Genomic DNA, 17,286 nt, shown 5'->3' on the forward strand with positions numbered 1-17,286 from the left:
AAACTAAGAGGTGAGTTATATACCTATAAATATTTCTAATTTTTCATCATGACTTCATTTTCAATATTTGCTTATAGTCTAACGATTGGTCATATTTTGATGATATACTGGTAGACATCATAATGCATTAAACGACTCTCTGATAATCCATTGAAGTCCACACCCCGCCCCGGCTCGTTACGATCTCCCCTGTTTGTGTCAAGACTGTCAAATAACAAGTTGCTAGGATATATAATTGTTTTTGTCTGGATGAAAAATCATGTTTTCTGTGCTGAATTAAAATCCCCATTTGTTTACATTTAAGAAATTGAGTCCATGGATCCTTCTGTCCTTGGCGGTGACCAGATGGTGGCCGACATTTCGTCCAGAGAATTATCTGGAAAAACAGCTGCCAAAGGGACTGTAGAAGGTAACCAACATTTTAGGTATCCTAGAGTTCTTTTTTTAAGTGATACGGTGACTGTTCTGTGCGTTTATGCCAGTGGCAGTGTTGTTTGATAGTTACATGTCCAGGAAGAAATATCTAAGGTGTTTGATATTATAGATCGTTTGGGTTAGGATGGTTTTACGTGCATCCCATCATCATGTATAAATTTAATCAACCTGCTGTAAAAAAAAGTTCTTATAGGCAAAGCCGATTCTGGTGTGCAAGTGTTTAATACTGCACGCGTTGTGAAAAACAAATTTGTTAGGCGAACAATGGATATATAAACGACTTTAGCCACAAATTATCCACACCAACGTAGAATTACTTATACAAAACGTTTATCTGCTTATCTGCCTGTTTTGTTAGCCGAAGATTATTAAGAACGCATTGCTGCCATATAAAAAGAACCCGCAGGGAAACCTTCCTGTATGTATATGTCATAGCCAGGTCCCAATCTAGTCGACTTACTCAGTGGCCTAGACCTCAACCCAATTGGGACTTGGCCCAACTAGATCTTTGCATTTTAAAAACATAATGAGTATGTTAATTGGCCAAGCAATTTACAGGTGAGCTGCCAGTTTGTTTGTATGGCATGTGTAATTAAAGGGATAATAACTCTTCGGTTTGGTAAAAAAATTTTTCTGGAGTAAACAATTATTTTCCCATACTTACAAAAGGTAAATGAATCCATTTTTACATTCAAAGTTAAAAAGTAAACAAATAATTTGCAAAAATAACATGTAAAGAGAGAGAGAGGTAATTAACTGTGCATATAGTTTAGGTGCTATAAGTTTTGCAACGTCTGTCTTCCCGGCCTATAAAACACTGGGTTTCATATGAATAATGAGATCTACCAACGTGTTACTCACTTTCTGCATCAGGACTAAGATTGATACCTAATTAAAGGTACAGGTGCATGTAACACCTACATTGTACAGAGTATACAACAGCTGGGATTTCTATAAGTCCCACCTTCATGTACTCAAATAACTTGTATAAGATAGTCTGTAATTTTTTACGTATCATCACTACGAATACAGGTTCATCCTACTGTAGGAAAGGTTTAACAATGCTACCCGGTTAAAAAGAGCGGGGTATCTAAAATAAACCTCTAGAAATGATGTTACGCCTACGGGGAAAAAACTTACAGTTTTATGAACCAAACATGATATACTTAAGAAGGGCACAGGTACAATTAACATATTTTACAAAAAGGCGTTTCAAACACCTTTGAATAATATAAAGAAAATGAAGTAGCAACTCGTTTAATGCAAATGTCAGACAACAATAGCGTGTAATGAGAGAGCCAATTACACTGTGTATAGTCAAGGTGTCATAAAAGTTGCTTCCACCGGTATGCTTTACTTCCTAGCCTAGCCGTAGAGAAACTGGGGTTCTTGTTAATAAAAAGTTCTACCTGTGAAGTTACAACTTAGCGACGAGACTCTTTGTGCTTCATAGGAGGTATTAAGATGCAATTATTTTTCCTCTTGTCTGTTGGCTGTCTCATAGTTTTGGCCAAAAATGAATTTTTCCTGGAGTAAACAACAATTTCCCATACTTACTAATGGATAATGAATCCATTTTTACATTCAAAGTTAGTCCCTGTCTTTTTTTTTCTAAAAAGTTATAATCTCTTAAGAGATCATAACCTCTCCATACTCTTAGCCCGGGAGCCACCGGTCTGCCGCTAGGTGGCTTTTAAACAAACCGGGAGTCTTACACTTCTGAATAGGCTAAAATTTTGGAGATGGTGTCAGAAACTATGCAATATCTCGGTGATGAACGTACTCATGGTCAAATTTTGTACATTGACATGTTGAGAAATAAATTTCGAATAATGTGAGATGCACCAAGATCTAGAGCCTATTTAGTGTTAAAAAAATTTACGAAAGCTATAATGGAAGTTCATCTTTAACTCTGATCTTTGTATCTATAGAGGCCTCCGCACAACTTTTAGCTACCAGTAAGTTGTAGCAAATTTATTCAGCATTCTGTCAATGTAAGCATGTGCAGAACTTTGCCTTAATCTGTGAATGGCACAAATCAATTCACGGCCATGTGTGCCAGAAAACTCTCTTACAATATCCGTATACAAGCCTCGTTTTGACTTAGTGCTTTCTCATGAGATTCAGTCTCGTTTTAGCTTTTCCTTCACACATTATTACTTATTTAGAGCTACTGAGTATTGAAGACAATGAAAATAATTTTTCTTGGCACTTACCACGGTGCTAATACAAATGAATTTTAACTTTTTTTCATTGTAAATAAACCTTTTTTACATGAGGCCAACTGACGAAGGTATTACTTTCATTGAAATATGAAAAATAACAAATGAAAGGCAATTTACATTTAATCACATTGTTATATTTTATTTTATTCTTTACATTACAACTAGTCTGAAACATGGTATCACCATATTGTTACACCCATAAGTTATCAAAACTGTGCTAATATATATATACACCAGTGGTACATGTATGTTGCAAAATTGTTATTTTACATTACATTGTACATTAATTACCCAGTAGGTGATAATTTAATGCTACCTTACTTGATTGGTACACATTTATATATATATTTAACCAACCTACACACAATTCCCCTTTACAAAGTGGACCACTTCAATTTTACAAATAATATAATTTCATAAATTTTCCCAGAGTTGTCAGATTAATTTTCTTTCACTGATACCAAGTACCAATCCATATTTGCATTTGAATAAGCTCATTTTATTTTGAAAAGTAGACATTATCTATAAGCTTTGTATATATAAAAAACCTGCACAGTAAAAATAAAACATAAAACATGTATTGTTTATAGTTGCACCTACCTTACACTTTTAACTAACTTCATGTGGTTAAAACCTAAAATGATTTCACAAACTGCATTTCTATATACTGAAAAACAATAACTATTAATATAAGCAACAGCACAGCTCAAAAATATTTTTTTCATCCTTAAGAAGTATCGCAGAGGTTATGGTGTTAATTTCCACGCAGCATTTGGATATGATGGGTGCTTTTGTTATGATAATTGCAGGTCAAGGCACGACAAAAGGAACAATCCTGGTCCCATTCATGCTATTCAAGCCTAGAAAAAATAATAGAGTTTCCAATAGAATATTATCATCATCTTTATCATCTTTTTAACAGGTAAACTATAACAATCAATCTTTATCTTAAACAGCACTACCGGTATATTTACAATCAATATTTACCTTAAGTGCACTATTTATACTTAATTCATAACAGTAATTATAAATAATAATCATCTGAAACTGAACCCATCATCAAGTAAAAACCCAATTTGAATCAAGGCCTGAAAATATTAGAAAACACATTCAAGTCACCACATATATTTTGTGGTGTTTCCCACTATCATGTACCCCCATGTACATACACACATACATATACTATTCATCTTTGTTAACTGGCATTTTTATGACATTCTTCTCCTCAATACCCCAACCAATGCAATTAAACTTAATGTGTGTTTACATGGTTTTTTTTACTAAAAAATTAACACAATACATTTGGACCTCCCCCCAGCAAAAAAGTAAACATGTTTAAAGCCATGTGATTTAAGATTCATATCTTTTAAAAATGTCTATGGTTAGTTTACAATAATGTATCTTTCACAACTACTGGTACCAATGACCCCCCTCCCTACCGCTTTGCTAACAAGTGCCGGTGTACCATGAAAATCTGACTCCCCTAAAATGTGACTCCCCAGTCAGATTTTCATTATGAAAATGTGACTCCCCCTATGAAATTTTGACTCCCCCCCCCAAAAAAATTCATTAATCTCATTTTATTTGAGTAAATGACTATGATTTTGTAGTATGCATATTGAATGATACATTGGCACATTTTTTGTAGTTTGCAGTGAGAATTTTAATGAACAAATAAGAAAATTAAAAATGAGAACATAATGAAAATCTGACTCCCCCATGAAAATTTGACTCCCCCTCCTCAAATCTTCATAAATCTTATTTTATTTTGAGTATATGACTGTGATCCTGTAGCATGTAAAATGGTTGATACATTGGCACATTTTTTGTAGTTTGCAGTGAAAATTTTAATAAAAAAGTGAGTAAATTAAAAATGTGCACATAATGAAAATCTGACTCCCCCATGAAAATTTGACTCCCCCGCCACAAAACTTCATAAATTTAATTTTATTTTGAGTATATGACTGTGATCCTGTAGCATGTAAAATGGTTGATACATTGGCACATTTTTTGTAGTTTGCAGTGAAAATTTTAATAAAAAAATGAGAAAATTAAAAATGTGCACATAATGAAAATCTGACTCCCCCATGAAAATTTGACTCCCCCGCCACAAAACTTCATAAATTTAATTTTATTTTGAGTATATGACTGTGATCCTGTAGCATGTAAAATGGTTGATACATTGGCACATTTATTGTAGTTTGCAGGGAAAATTTTTTGAAAAAATGAGAAAATTAAAAATGTGCACATAATGAAAATCTGACTCCCCCATGAAAATACGCCCCCCCCCCTCCACAAAACTTCATAAATCTTATTTTATTTTGAGTATACGACTTAATTAACAGAGAATACTCAGTGCAATCGATACCCAAATACTCCTTCGGTTTATAAATTGTAACTTAAGCATATACTGTATTGTCCTGTCAAATTCATTAGTATTTAAATCAGCTGGCCATTGCACAAACATACGTACAACTTACCTGTCTCTGTGCCTTCGTCACCCGCCAAATTTTCTTAGAGCTGCCGCGCCACGTTTTGAAAACGAGGCCAAATCTAATATTTTCCAAAATAACCGTCATATGAGCCGGTGGCTCCCGGGTTGCTCTGTAATAATTTCTTAAGAGATTATAACAGACTATAGCCATCAATGGATGTCACATGGTCTAAAGCCAAGCGCAGATATCAGAATAATAGATATGGCTCCGATTCGAAGCAATTTTTGCAGCAGATTTGCAGTTAGATTGAGATGCCGTGAAATCGAAAGACTCAGAGCAGTAGAAAAGAGGCAAACCAATGGTTTCTAACTCTAATGGTTTAGGAAATTACAATGTGAAATAAATTTTATATTATCGTCCACCCCAGGGGCAGCCTGGTCAGTTTCATCATACATATTCGAAGCAAACCTGTCCCCACTCCAATTCTACCTGTTTCGTACTTCAGACTGTTTCGGGGACTTAGAAAAAAATCTTGGTTGCAAAATGGGTTGCAGTTGCAAAATACGTTCAGTTGCAAAATGCGGCTCCACTAAGAAGGACCGCATTTTGCAACTGAACGTATTTTGCAACCGGTTGCAAAATGCGATGGTTCGCAAAATGCGGCTCTACAGGAGTATATACTTCATCCATACCTAAAATTGAAGCAGATTTGAGGCACGCTTGCAGCGTGATTGCAGTAGTCTACTGCGATGGAGTAGCTACTGCGTTTTCTTGCGGGTCATACAAAGAGTTATTATCTCTGTTTTATCTTATCTTATTAAATAAGGGATGTCACACATTGAAAGATACATCTCCGACTAGTTTTTAAAACGACGCGATAATTTGTCAATAAAGGCACATGGAATATGGGGAGGGACAACCTTTTGTATCAATGTCGTATAATGATGCAACTACATTTCATTAGCCACACCTGTTAGTATCATAATATGTACCTTGTTGTATAACATCCCCTATTAAAGCAATAGAGATTTAAAATACTAAAAAAATTCAATGTTTGGCCAAGACGAAGATATATTATGACTTTAAATAACACTTGACATACAAAGAAATTTAACATGCTCATTATTGCTGTTAACAATGCAAAGACCCAACTGGATGCATTTATGGCGTTTTGTATTGACAGATTTACTTTTGACTTTCTATTCTTTTTTATAGACGATGCCGACACGTATGTGCAAATCTTGAATACCGGCGCCGTGAGAGGTTTATTATTCGAAACCCTTCGTTTTGTAAAACGAATCGACGCCAGAACTGACAGGCTTGAAGAACTTTTGGACGAAAAAAACACAATTGTCAGGCAGACATCGAGCAAAGGGGAATCTTAATCAGATAATTCATTAAATATGGAAATGCCAGTTGGATTTTGTCGAGACAAAATATGAGAACCAAAAACTGTAAATCAAAATTAAGATCAAGATATATTTTTATTCTTGTCAACAATGTTTTTTAATAATAGAAAAGTAAAGCTTTATTGAATTTCAAACCATTAAGTGAAGATTTAGATGTGGAAATGCACAATACACATACAATCGTTGCACGAGATAGCTATTTACCTAAAATCGAATGATTAAAACGTCAAGTAAATGGCAGGGGCCAAAAGGGGTGTAATATACTGTCGGTAGGAAAAGATCAAGTTCGATGCCACACGCCTTTTACCTTTATATACAGCACAATTGTACGTGTCAAGAGAGTCAGAGAGGGTGAGAGAAAAAGGAAGAGGGAAGGTTAGGCAGAGAGAAGTGATGAACAGCATTAATAACTATAAATATATTGATTGATTGATGCAACGTGTGCGGGGATAGATGTTTATAGAAAAAAGGGGCTATCTGTATGTATACAGCCAGAGACCCGAATGGAAGCTGGACAAATTATTTATGTAATGAAATGTTAAGCTTTTGGCAAGTAATTGCACATTGGGATAGTTAATTCATGGCTGGAGTAGTTATTGGTCAGTTTATACATTTATCATCTTTATTATTTACATTGATTTCGACTTGGACGCAATATTGCTATTCAGGTTTTCTAACAAAGCAGATGTCAAGTCTTCAGTAGTGGATAACACAGCTGTTTACTTGTTGTCCCGTTTTTATGCATATTATCATATAATTGTATTTTGTTTGTGTAAATAGATTTATGTTGAACCTATATTCACTTTATTTTGAATAGAATGGGTCTCAATGCAGTATAAGTACATCTGCTATACAGCTGTTTATAGAGAGAAACTTTGAGACATTTGAGAGTTTCAAGAGACATCTTGTTGCGCAAGCGGGATCTTTGGAGACGTTAAATTAAGTTATAACAAGTGTTTTTCTATATCTTCCAGAAATAAAGCTGTTGGAGAACCAGAAAACATTATTTGTCTTTCATTTACCCTGTGGCAATATCATACTTGAAACAGGTAGCTTACTAGCATTTAATCATTTACTGTTGTACAATAAGTGGGCTTTATTTGATCTGATACGCATATTCTTTATAACTATAAAATCAAATCACATTTCAATGCAAGATTCAAGTTTTATAATTTCGAATATATAATCTCCAGTATATAAAATATTCCAAGTATGTATGTGAAATGTGCAAATTATGTAAAAGTTCTTTCTATAAAATGAAAAAATGCGAAATTATGATGTAAAAGCATAAATGCAACTGACTACATAGAGGGTTACTACTTAATAAGGAATTTTTTTTTATCATTGTTACTTTTGAGTGCTGATTATATATTTTTTGGCTTGATTCATCAAAAAAGTATGTCATTGAGTGATAAAAATATCCAGTCTTCTATTGTGTGATATTTTGGTCAATAATATTAAATCTGACATAAGATGTAATTCAAAAGAAAAGAACACCCCCAGAAAACCATATCAACAGTTTGATGGCAGTATTAACTTTAAGCTAAGATATTAAAGAAAATGATAGCCTCCGGACAGTGATATGTTACACAGTCAAAGAAATCATTACAGTAAATCATAAAAAGTCATCAATAGCGGGTATGACCTCCAGCAGCCGCTTGCAGCGCCCTCATCCTACATGACATACCCCGTGAAAATTTTTTTTAGAATTTGGATTGGGATATCATTCCACTCAGTAATATTTGCCTGTCGCAGTTCATCGCTATTCACTGGCCGATGGCCATATATATTAATTCTGTGAGTTACTTCCGCCCACAGATTTTCAATTGGGTTCATTTCTGGGGAGTTTGCAGGCCAGGGCAGTTGCTGAACCCATTGGTTTTGAAGAAAAACAGTGATTCTGCGAGATCAATGTGGGGTTACGCAGTCGTCTTGGTACACAAAGTTGTTCCTGAAGATGACCCTTACAAATCGAATCGAATCGTTTGCTTTAGAATGTCTCTGTAGGAATCCTGGTTGAGGTTGCCTCCCAGAAAAACGAACTGGTTCTGGGCACCGTTATAAAATGCTCCCCAAACAGAGACATTGCCACGCCTGTTTGCAAACTAGGCAGTACACAATCATCGTTTTAAACCTCTCGTACACGTCGGCTGACACGGATTCGACCGTTAACACCCCCCCCCCCCCAAAAGAAAAAAAAAACAAAACATATCTGGCTTCATCACTGAAAACGACGTGATTCCAGTGTTTTGGCTGCAAACGCGCGTGGTCTCCAGCCCATTGCAGACGTCGTTGCATATGACCTGCTGTTAACAGTGGTTGCCGTACTGGTCTTCGTGTAAAATAACCAGTAAGCAGTAATCTCTTGTTCACGAGGGACCTTGAAACGGGCGTTTGAATGACATTCTGCCACTCTTTTCTGAGGTCTCTGGTTGTATTTGTACGACCAGCACGGCGCATTCTAAGGAGAAGGCGATCCTGTCTTCTTGGTGTGATACGCGGACACCCTGGTCGAGGTAATGGAGAAGGTGCCCCTGTTGTAGCATTTCTTTGGAGGACTTGACTAACGGTTCCTGAAAAATGTTGAATTGTCGGGCAATGGCTGTCCGTTTCTGGCCATTTTCTCTGAGTGCAAGGATCCCATAGTGAGCTGCATTGCTTAGCGGTCGAACCATATCTTCTCTAAGGTACCTGTCAAGTTTCAGAGCGATCCCTTTGTTGCTTCTCTAAATATACTCCAAAGATTGAACAAACCCATATGTTTTAAACAAGAGCAGAAATTGCCGAAAAGACCACCCCTCACATTTCTAGCCACAGAACATGCAACTGCATTCATCAATTGTTTAGAGAGTTGTGTGGTAATTACGCAACACACCTGGCTACACATGGAGTGACACCTCAGTTTTAGATTTTAAAGAGTAAGCGAGAAAAATGTTTTGAAGAAAATTTACTGGCCAAAAAAAAAAAAAAAAAAAAAAAAAAAAAAAAAAAAAAAAAATTCCATATTTAGTAGTAACCCTGTATTTAATTTTGATTAGTGCCGTTGACTAATTAGTCCCGCTGACTTATAAATGAAACAGGTTTCAAATATAATTTTCTTAATGGTATACAGCCATTACTTAAGGCGCATTCAGATTCATGCATCGTACAAGCTAGGTCGGTCCAACTCTGCGGGTAAGGGAATCAGTTTAATTGTCTGACATGCCTCTTCAAACAGCTAGGGAGCAATTAACTATCGTGTGACGTTTTTGATTTATCGAAATTGTCCAGTAAAGTTGGACCGATGCAGCAAGTACGATGTTTGGATTTGAATGCGCCCTTAATGCACCTATCAAAAGTAGCACGCCTTAAATACACATTAAAATTCGGTTATCTTCACGTAAACGTCAAATACGGATTCAGTTATTAGTTTACACTATATAAATGTGTGTACCATTTGTAGATACAAAGATAAGACACCTTTGATAAACAGGTCCTAAAGGTAAGCTGGTGCCAGATTGTCAAGAACAAATATGATAACTTACTCTTCTGAAAAAATAACACAGAAAGTGACAAAGCATTTTAATACGTGAAATTTATAATATTTCAACCTGCAACCGGACTAGCTGCAGATATTGCAAATTATCGTACCAGCAGGATCGTTCCAACTCTGCTGGGATTCTTGCATTGTAATATAGCTTTACGGAAAAAAAAACTTATCATTAAACTATTTCATTCACGCTTACAAACGTTATTATCAGAATGATTCACCCAATTGCAATATCAAACTAGGTCGGCCAATTGTACGTACATGTACTGGTAGTAGCCTGGATTCTGTCACCATATCAATATGTTATCAATAGCAAGTAGGCCTACTCTTGTTTATAAGTTGGGGGATTTCTGACAACGTTCATCCCGATTTGGATTAAAATAACACGACTCACATGCCTTCTTTTTACCATATTTTGTTAATTTCATATTTCAAGAACTGATGTCTGTAGCGATACACTTAAATAAAATATGTTTGGCCGGAATTTAGGAGATAACTAATGTTTTTAAAACATGTTTTTAAAAGTGGATATAACAAGCAGAAAATAAAACCTTAGGACTTAAGCTACAGAAAAACATAATGACGGAAAATCACTAAAGGGGGGGGGGTCGGTATTTGGCCCATGGACTATTATTAAGATTGATGAAATCGTTAGCCCAGCTCACCAACCACATTTGTGACCGCAGTTACAACGGGAAATATGTACACACCGTATGTCGACAATTACATAGCTTTATACAACTGAGTATAAACGACATAAACAGCATTATCAGAGCTGCTTGGGGTATTGAAATACTTTTTTAATGAAAAGAGAAACAGAAAGTAAATCATGGATGTTAAAAGTCCTAGTGCTGACAAGCCTAATGCTGATAAAAGAATGACACTTTAAAATGTAAGCGTTTTAAGAACAAAACTTCAATCGCTATCAAAATAATTCAGTCAAAAAGACCCATTGGTGAGCCCTTGCTGTACTATAAAAATTCGACTGGCGTCAAATGTTCAGTTAGTGTCATATGATATTCACCTTGGGTGACCTGACCTTAAGTTGGGTGAATTCCTTTTGCTCTGGGCATGCGCTAATATGATATTGGGAATTTCCCGAACTGGCACGTCATTTTTGAAGTTAGAATATACATGTAGACTATAGTCACTGGATATTTTATATTGTTAAAATACACCAAAATGGCAGATGATAATACTAGTAGACTTCCTGTTAATGTTCTGATCGTTGAAGATGTTTCTGGAGCTAATGGAAAAAGCCGGGAAGAGCTAATAGCCTCATTTAATGGATGGAGAGAGAAGTACGGTATTCCCGTCGAATTTAATATACACTGGCAGAAGCAGGATGATCCTATCCCAATAATTATTGATATATATGCAGTTCTGTCTAACTTATTTCGGGGATGGCATAAATTCAAACCAGGTACCTTTTCTTATTTCAACATTTACGTACAAGTTAACTATAGGCTATTGATCATGTCATATATCTAAACTTGTGTTAAACATCGTTGTCATTGTGCTCATACACTGTACATATATAATATAAATATATGAATGACGTGCAGATCTAGTTGCACAGTCAATGGACTCTTTGATATACATCTAGCTTTTGAATGAGTTAATATATATCTAAATGTTGATTAATAAAATTTGGATTTATTCTTGAGAATTTATTCAATGTGCTTTTGTAGTAATTCGTTAGAAACTTCGTTTAATAATTCTCCTTATAGAAGCAGATTTTACTATTGAAATCCCTTTGTCTGGATTTGACGTTCGCGAAGAAGGCTTCAGACAAGTTACGATAGGATCATACACCGAAGACTCCCTGCACTGGGCACTGGGGCGATGGTTTGTAAACAAGGACACAGATATAATCTCTTGTTTAGCTGCCCTTCCTCAATATGAAATGCTGTCACTTCGAATAGAAGCTGATGATATTCAGTCACGTAGGGTTGTGAGACGCTATGAAGGTGTACTTCAGGAAAAGGAAGCCAAAATAACTGACATGCTTAATACCATCTCAGAGATGAAGAACAGGATTCAAGAGTACGGGGAAAGAATTATAAAACTTGAAAAGAGACATGCCACTGAACTTCAGGAAAAAGTGACAGAAATAGACGGAATGCGTTTTATTCTCTTAAAGATAAAGAATGACATTGGGAAGAAAGATGGACTAATTGAAGAAATTACAGAAAAAAATCATCGATACGAAAAACTTATCAGCCGGCTACGAGAACAAGTGCAAAACAGCATTACAGAACTAAAAAAGAAGGAAGCGCATGGGGCAGAAATTCGTGAACACCTGTCAAAAATGGAGAAGAAGATGGCGGAGAGAAACAAAGAAATACAAGATATGACCAACACACTTCATCAAAAATCACAAAGAATAGACAGTCTTCAAGAGAAGACACAAGATATGCAAGAAAAAATCTATCAGTTAGAAAAAGAAACAGAGCGTGTCATGAAAGACAAGTACGATCTAGAGGCTAAACATGCACAGTGTCATGAGCTATCCGACAGTTATCAGGCTGCTTTAGTCTCCCTAGCTGCATGGAATCAACAGTTGAAGGACATGGAAACCAGACTGAAAAAAAACAACAAAGAGGTAAGCACATTGTATATGCATGTCATGCTACTGTATTTATACTCAGTGTGCATTTGGACACCACCTGGAGGAGAGGCTAACAGCGGCAGACCAAATTATTTAATATAACTTACTCTTAGACCATCATGACTGATACCGGTTAGCAAACTAGTGGGATCCTTTTAATAATGAGAAAGAAACAACTGTGGTCTAAATATGTTGCTGCACCCATTCCGCCCAAGGGCAAAGAATTGGCGGGGATGGTGATGATGTACTTACGTTTTTAAGAATTGTGTAATTTGTGAGAGAACAGTTTCATTAGCTCCCTAGTCATTTACTCCCTGATGATGGTGACTGACAGTCACTGTGATAAGCTCTTGATAAAAAGAAAAACAATAACTTAAAATGTGTAATTCGTGAAATGATTATATTCTTCATTAATCCAACTGTGTGAATAAATAGTCTCTTTACCTCTCTCTTCAAATTAAGCTGCAGACTGAGCAGTTATGTTTCATTACACCATTTTCAGAACACCGGACAACTGTTAGAAACCGTCGACCAAATTTGGCATGGACAAAATGAGGAGGTCCTTTCTTCCATTGATCGCGTGATAGGCTTTCTTGCATCACACGACAAAACTCAGGGCTCTGAGATGTTATATTCACGACAAGAAAGCGGGAATGACTCTCCTTTGGAAGGAAATACAGAATTTAAAAATATTTGCTCTTTACTATCAAAATGTCTAGGTAAGATTGATAACACATAATAAGGGGCACGTCGATATTAAAATTAAGTCAATGTTCACAACCTTTTGTAAAATTGCCATCATAAAGCATCAAACAATGTAATTACTCCTGTATCTAAAATGAAATATATAATCTGTATTTCAGGTGACTCGTGGCGCCAACTGGGCAGAGCGCTGGGGATAAGCACGCGTTGCCTTGACGACATTAGCGCACGGTATGAACAGGACGGAGGAGCAGAACTTGTCTGGGCTGTCATTGAGAAGTGGTCTAAACGGGGAAATCCTACAAAGGAGGGACTGTTATACGCTGTCAAAAACATTGGACAGGAAGCTATTTTAGGGAAGTATTATAGTGTGTTAATACACACTCTACTGGGGTATTACCCATTACCCTACCGCCACTTTTATATGCACAACAGTACGGATTTGCCATATAAAGGTGTCACTTTTGAATTGTTTTTTAATAAGTCATCCCAGGCGAATAGATATTCACCCCTTTCGCTAAAATATTCTCCCCGAGCGCCTCTTAAAGACTCTCAGAAACTTTCAAGTGGAGAATGCCATCTTTGATTAATTCCTTTATGTTGTTAAGGTCCTCCCATGGCTGATCACCATCGTGATATTCTCCAAACCCTCCACCCATATCTGCACAAAGAGATGATGGATGTCGAACTGCTCTTGCCTTACTTAAGAGGAGACAAAATCCTTACCAGCTCTCAGATTGAGATAATCCTTCAAGGTCGAGGACGATTTGGGAAAATTGAGAACCTTCTCAAGATGTTACCTAACTTGGGATGTAGGGCGTTCGAAGGCTTTGTGCACGCTTTGGAACAGAGTGGTCAGATGCACATTGCCAAGACATTAATAGGTGAGAAATATACTCATCCTTCATAAAAGTTCCTATTGTACTTTCAATTTTCTGTTTAATTGAAAAAGGTAACGCAATTGTGATAAACGTGTATATTACGATCTCTTATATATATATATATATATATATATATATATATATATATATATATATATATATATATATGACTTCTTCATAATCGTCCCCGTTTTCTCCATCATCACCGTCATTCTAAGTCCAATATCAGTTTTGATAGTTTAAGGTAATTTGTCTAGATGATAAAAATCCCCTTTACTGAATTAAAACCTCCATCTATTCATTCTTTAGAAGCCGAGCCCAAGGATCCCAGTGTCGTTGAAAGTGCTGAGATAGGGGGTGAAACTGTACCCAATATATCCTCAAAAGAGACTGGTGTCAAAGTAGTGGAAGGTATGTCAATAGTCGTCAGAAGTATCTTGAAGTATTGATACATGTATATCATTATTATATCTTTCCAATGTGTAGCCCAGTGACAAACAAGAACGTTTAATAAAATATGTATATAAAATCACAGTGCATTGTTTTGTTTGGTAATCTTCTTAAAGTCGAAGGGCTGAAAGTATACATATGCAATTTGATAATTAAATTAAAAACTTTGATAGAAAATGTGTTGTTCTCCTTTGTTGGGGAATGAGGGGGGTCACGCCTGTCCGCGTTCTTTTAAACATTGGACGAGCATATGTTTCCATGGGACAAGATGGTTTTAATTTATTCAGTTATCAAAATGTTATATTTGTTACATGTGTAAGCTAATTTTACAAAGCGAACTTTTATCTTACAGGTGATGCTTCCTGTGATGGGCAAGTAAATCCCCCCGAAAACGATGATCAACGAATAACCGATATATTACGTTTCGTAAAACAAATCGACGCCAGAACCAGCAGGCTTGAAGGATATGTAGACGAGAAAAACACAATTATCAGACAAACATCAAGCAATGAGGAATCTTAATCTTTATATACTAACAGGAGATATGGATTAGAATGTTGATTAGTATGAAGATTTAAGCAAAATATTGAATCGATATTAAGATGTTTTTTTTTATAAAATAATTAATTTATCCGGTTGTGATTTGATTTTGTATAATGCGTTGATATTTGCAGTTTTGGTAATACATATTACTTCATAGATTTTTACCTACAGAGCAAATGTGAAAATAATAAATTAATGACGAGGCCCATAGGGGCTGAAAGTTCATATATACTAGGAACACAACGTCAGTGTTAAACACATTTCCAGATTCTATACTGTACATCTTGAGAGAGAGAGAGAGAGAGAGAGAGAGAGAGAGAGGTGAGGATGATAAGCCTTATACATGTGGGTATAGTTACGTCCAACACAGTAAATACTTTAATGATCCCGTGTACCTCATAGGACAGCCCTATAATGACATTTTACAAAGAGTGCCATCGTGTGTGTAGAATACTGTAGTACGGCAGTTCTATGAGATATTGAAGAGATTAATTTGTAAATTACTTATTTTTTATTTGCTGTTGTACAATAGATGAGACATGTTTGAACGTGTATGTACTCTGTAACTGCTAAAATAAAACGTTTTCCGATACAACTGTGCAAGCTTCAGATACATCGGCCTAATTTCTATCGTTCCAAGTCAGAGGTGCGCTAGATGGTTGATTTACATATTTTTTTAAAACAAATTCACACCACAAAATTGCAAGATAAGGACTATGCGTGCGACCAACAAGGTGGACTAAATGCTTGTAAAAGTACATTTACTTGTTGAAATGTAAACTCTAGGCGGCTTCTTGTCATCTTCTATGCAGTCATCAGTTTGTATTCTAAGTGGACTTTATAGATATATATCCAGTTAAGTAGCATGGTGGATCATTTAAGTAAAAGGAAAACAGCGAATATGTCCTTGTAATATGAATTGCTTATGTACAAAAGGAAATTAGTGTTCAGGTTTTGTTAGCTGTGCACTAAAACATTTTCACCCAAAATTGCAGGAATAACAAAGTACGAGCTGCCAAAATATGAATATCATATCATATACATGTACTTAACCTGTAATTAACAAAGCTTTGCTTGGATTTTTTTCCTGGTACCTCTTACGTTGAATTTATAATTTCTGCAGCTCGTGTCCAAAGGGGAAATTCTGCAGCAAACTTCCACAAGCTTCTTTTTAAACTCCATGTAAACTTCGCATTGCTGAATAATTCATTGTTTATACGTATTATTGCTCAGGCCGTTGTACACCTTTACACTGAATCACTTCGCATTAGTTCGTGTCGTTTCTACATTGTACCTAGACTGGATGAGATCAACGCTTTCCATTGTGCAATTTAATTTCATATCAAGCCAGGAAAAAAAGGAAAGTGTTCAAGACTTCGAAATAAAAGGTAACATTGTCAAAGGGCAGCAATTAAAAACGCAGGGTTGTCTGTAAATGAACTCATACACGTTTACATATCAGTGTAAGATCTACTCCAGGCTATGCCTGTTAATTAAATAAGTTTGGCACCCGTTGTGACAGGAATAGGTAGTCTTAAGAATGGAATTCGGGGTCCCATATGCTTAGTACAGGTTAGGGTTATACATGTATATGGTCGAAATATTTGGGTTAGTATTTGTTGAGTTTTCACCGGCATGAAATGAAAAACAGAGTAGATGGCCTTGTGGTCAAAGTTAGCTAGTTAGCTAGCAAAGTTAGTTAGTTTACAGGGTACATGTTTGACCCCGTTCATGGACATACCAGACATTGTTGACGTTCCCTCTAACAAAGCCGCAGATTGATTTTCCCTAGATAATCACAGATATTTCTCTGGAAAATTATGACATATGTCTGAAATGTCTAACGAGAAATTTGGTATATCGTTGTTATCACCACTCAGATGGCCTTCACTTTATCCTTGATGAACGGCACCTGCTGTACCCGCACTTGGCACTCTTTCCTTATGTCCCTATTTCATACAGACCACGGATTCCACGAATGGCCATGAATTGACAAATTTCAGGATTCGTGGTTGAATCGTAATCAGTTAGTGAAGTTCTTAACAGATTCGTATATATTCGTAGTC

General features: G+C 36.0%; 1 protein-coding gene across 1 annotated transcript; it reads left to right on the forward strand.

Moving 5' to 3' along the window:
• Positions 1-13,955: 13,955 nt before the first annotated feature.
• On the forward strand, positions 13,956-15,781 carry LOC147761560 (caspase-2-like). Its single transcript, XM_087014164.1, has 3 exons — positions 13,956-14,230; positions 14,537-14,638; positions 15,030-15,781. Exons 1-3 carry the CDS (start codon positions 13,963-13,965, stop codon positions 15,197-15,199), a joined length of 540 nt encoding a protein of 179 aa, XP_086870290.1. The 5' UTR covers positions 13,956-13,962; the 3' UTR covers positions 15,200-15,781.
• The last annotated feature ends 1,505 nt before the right edge of the window (positions 15,782-17,286 follow it).

The sequence above is a fragment of the Lingula anatina genome, chromosome 5, assembly GCF_051362555.1.
Source record: "Lingula anatina isolate TDL-2025a chromosome 5, LinAna3.0, whole genome shotgun sequence".
NCBI lineage: Eukaryota > Metazoa > Brachiopoda > Lingulata > Lingulida > Lingulidae > Lingula > Lingula anatina.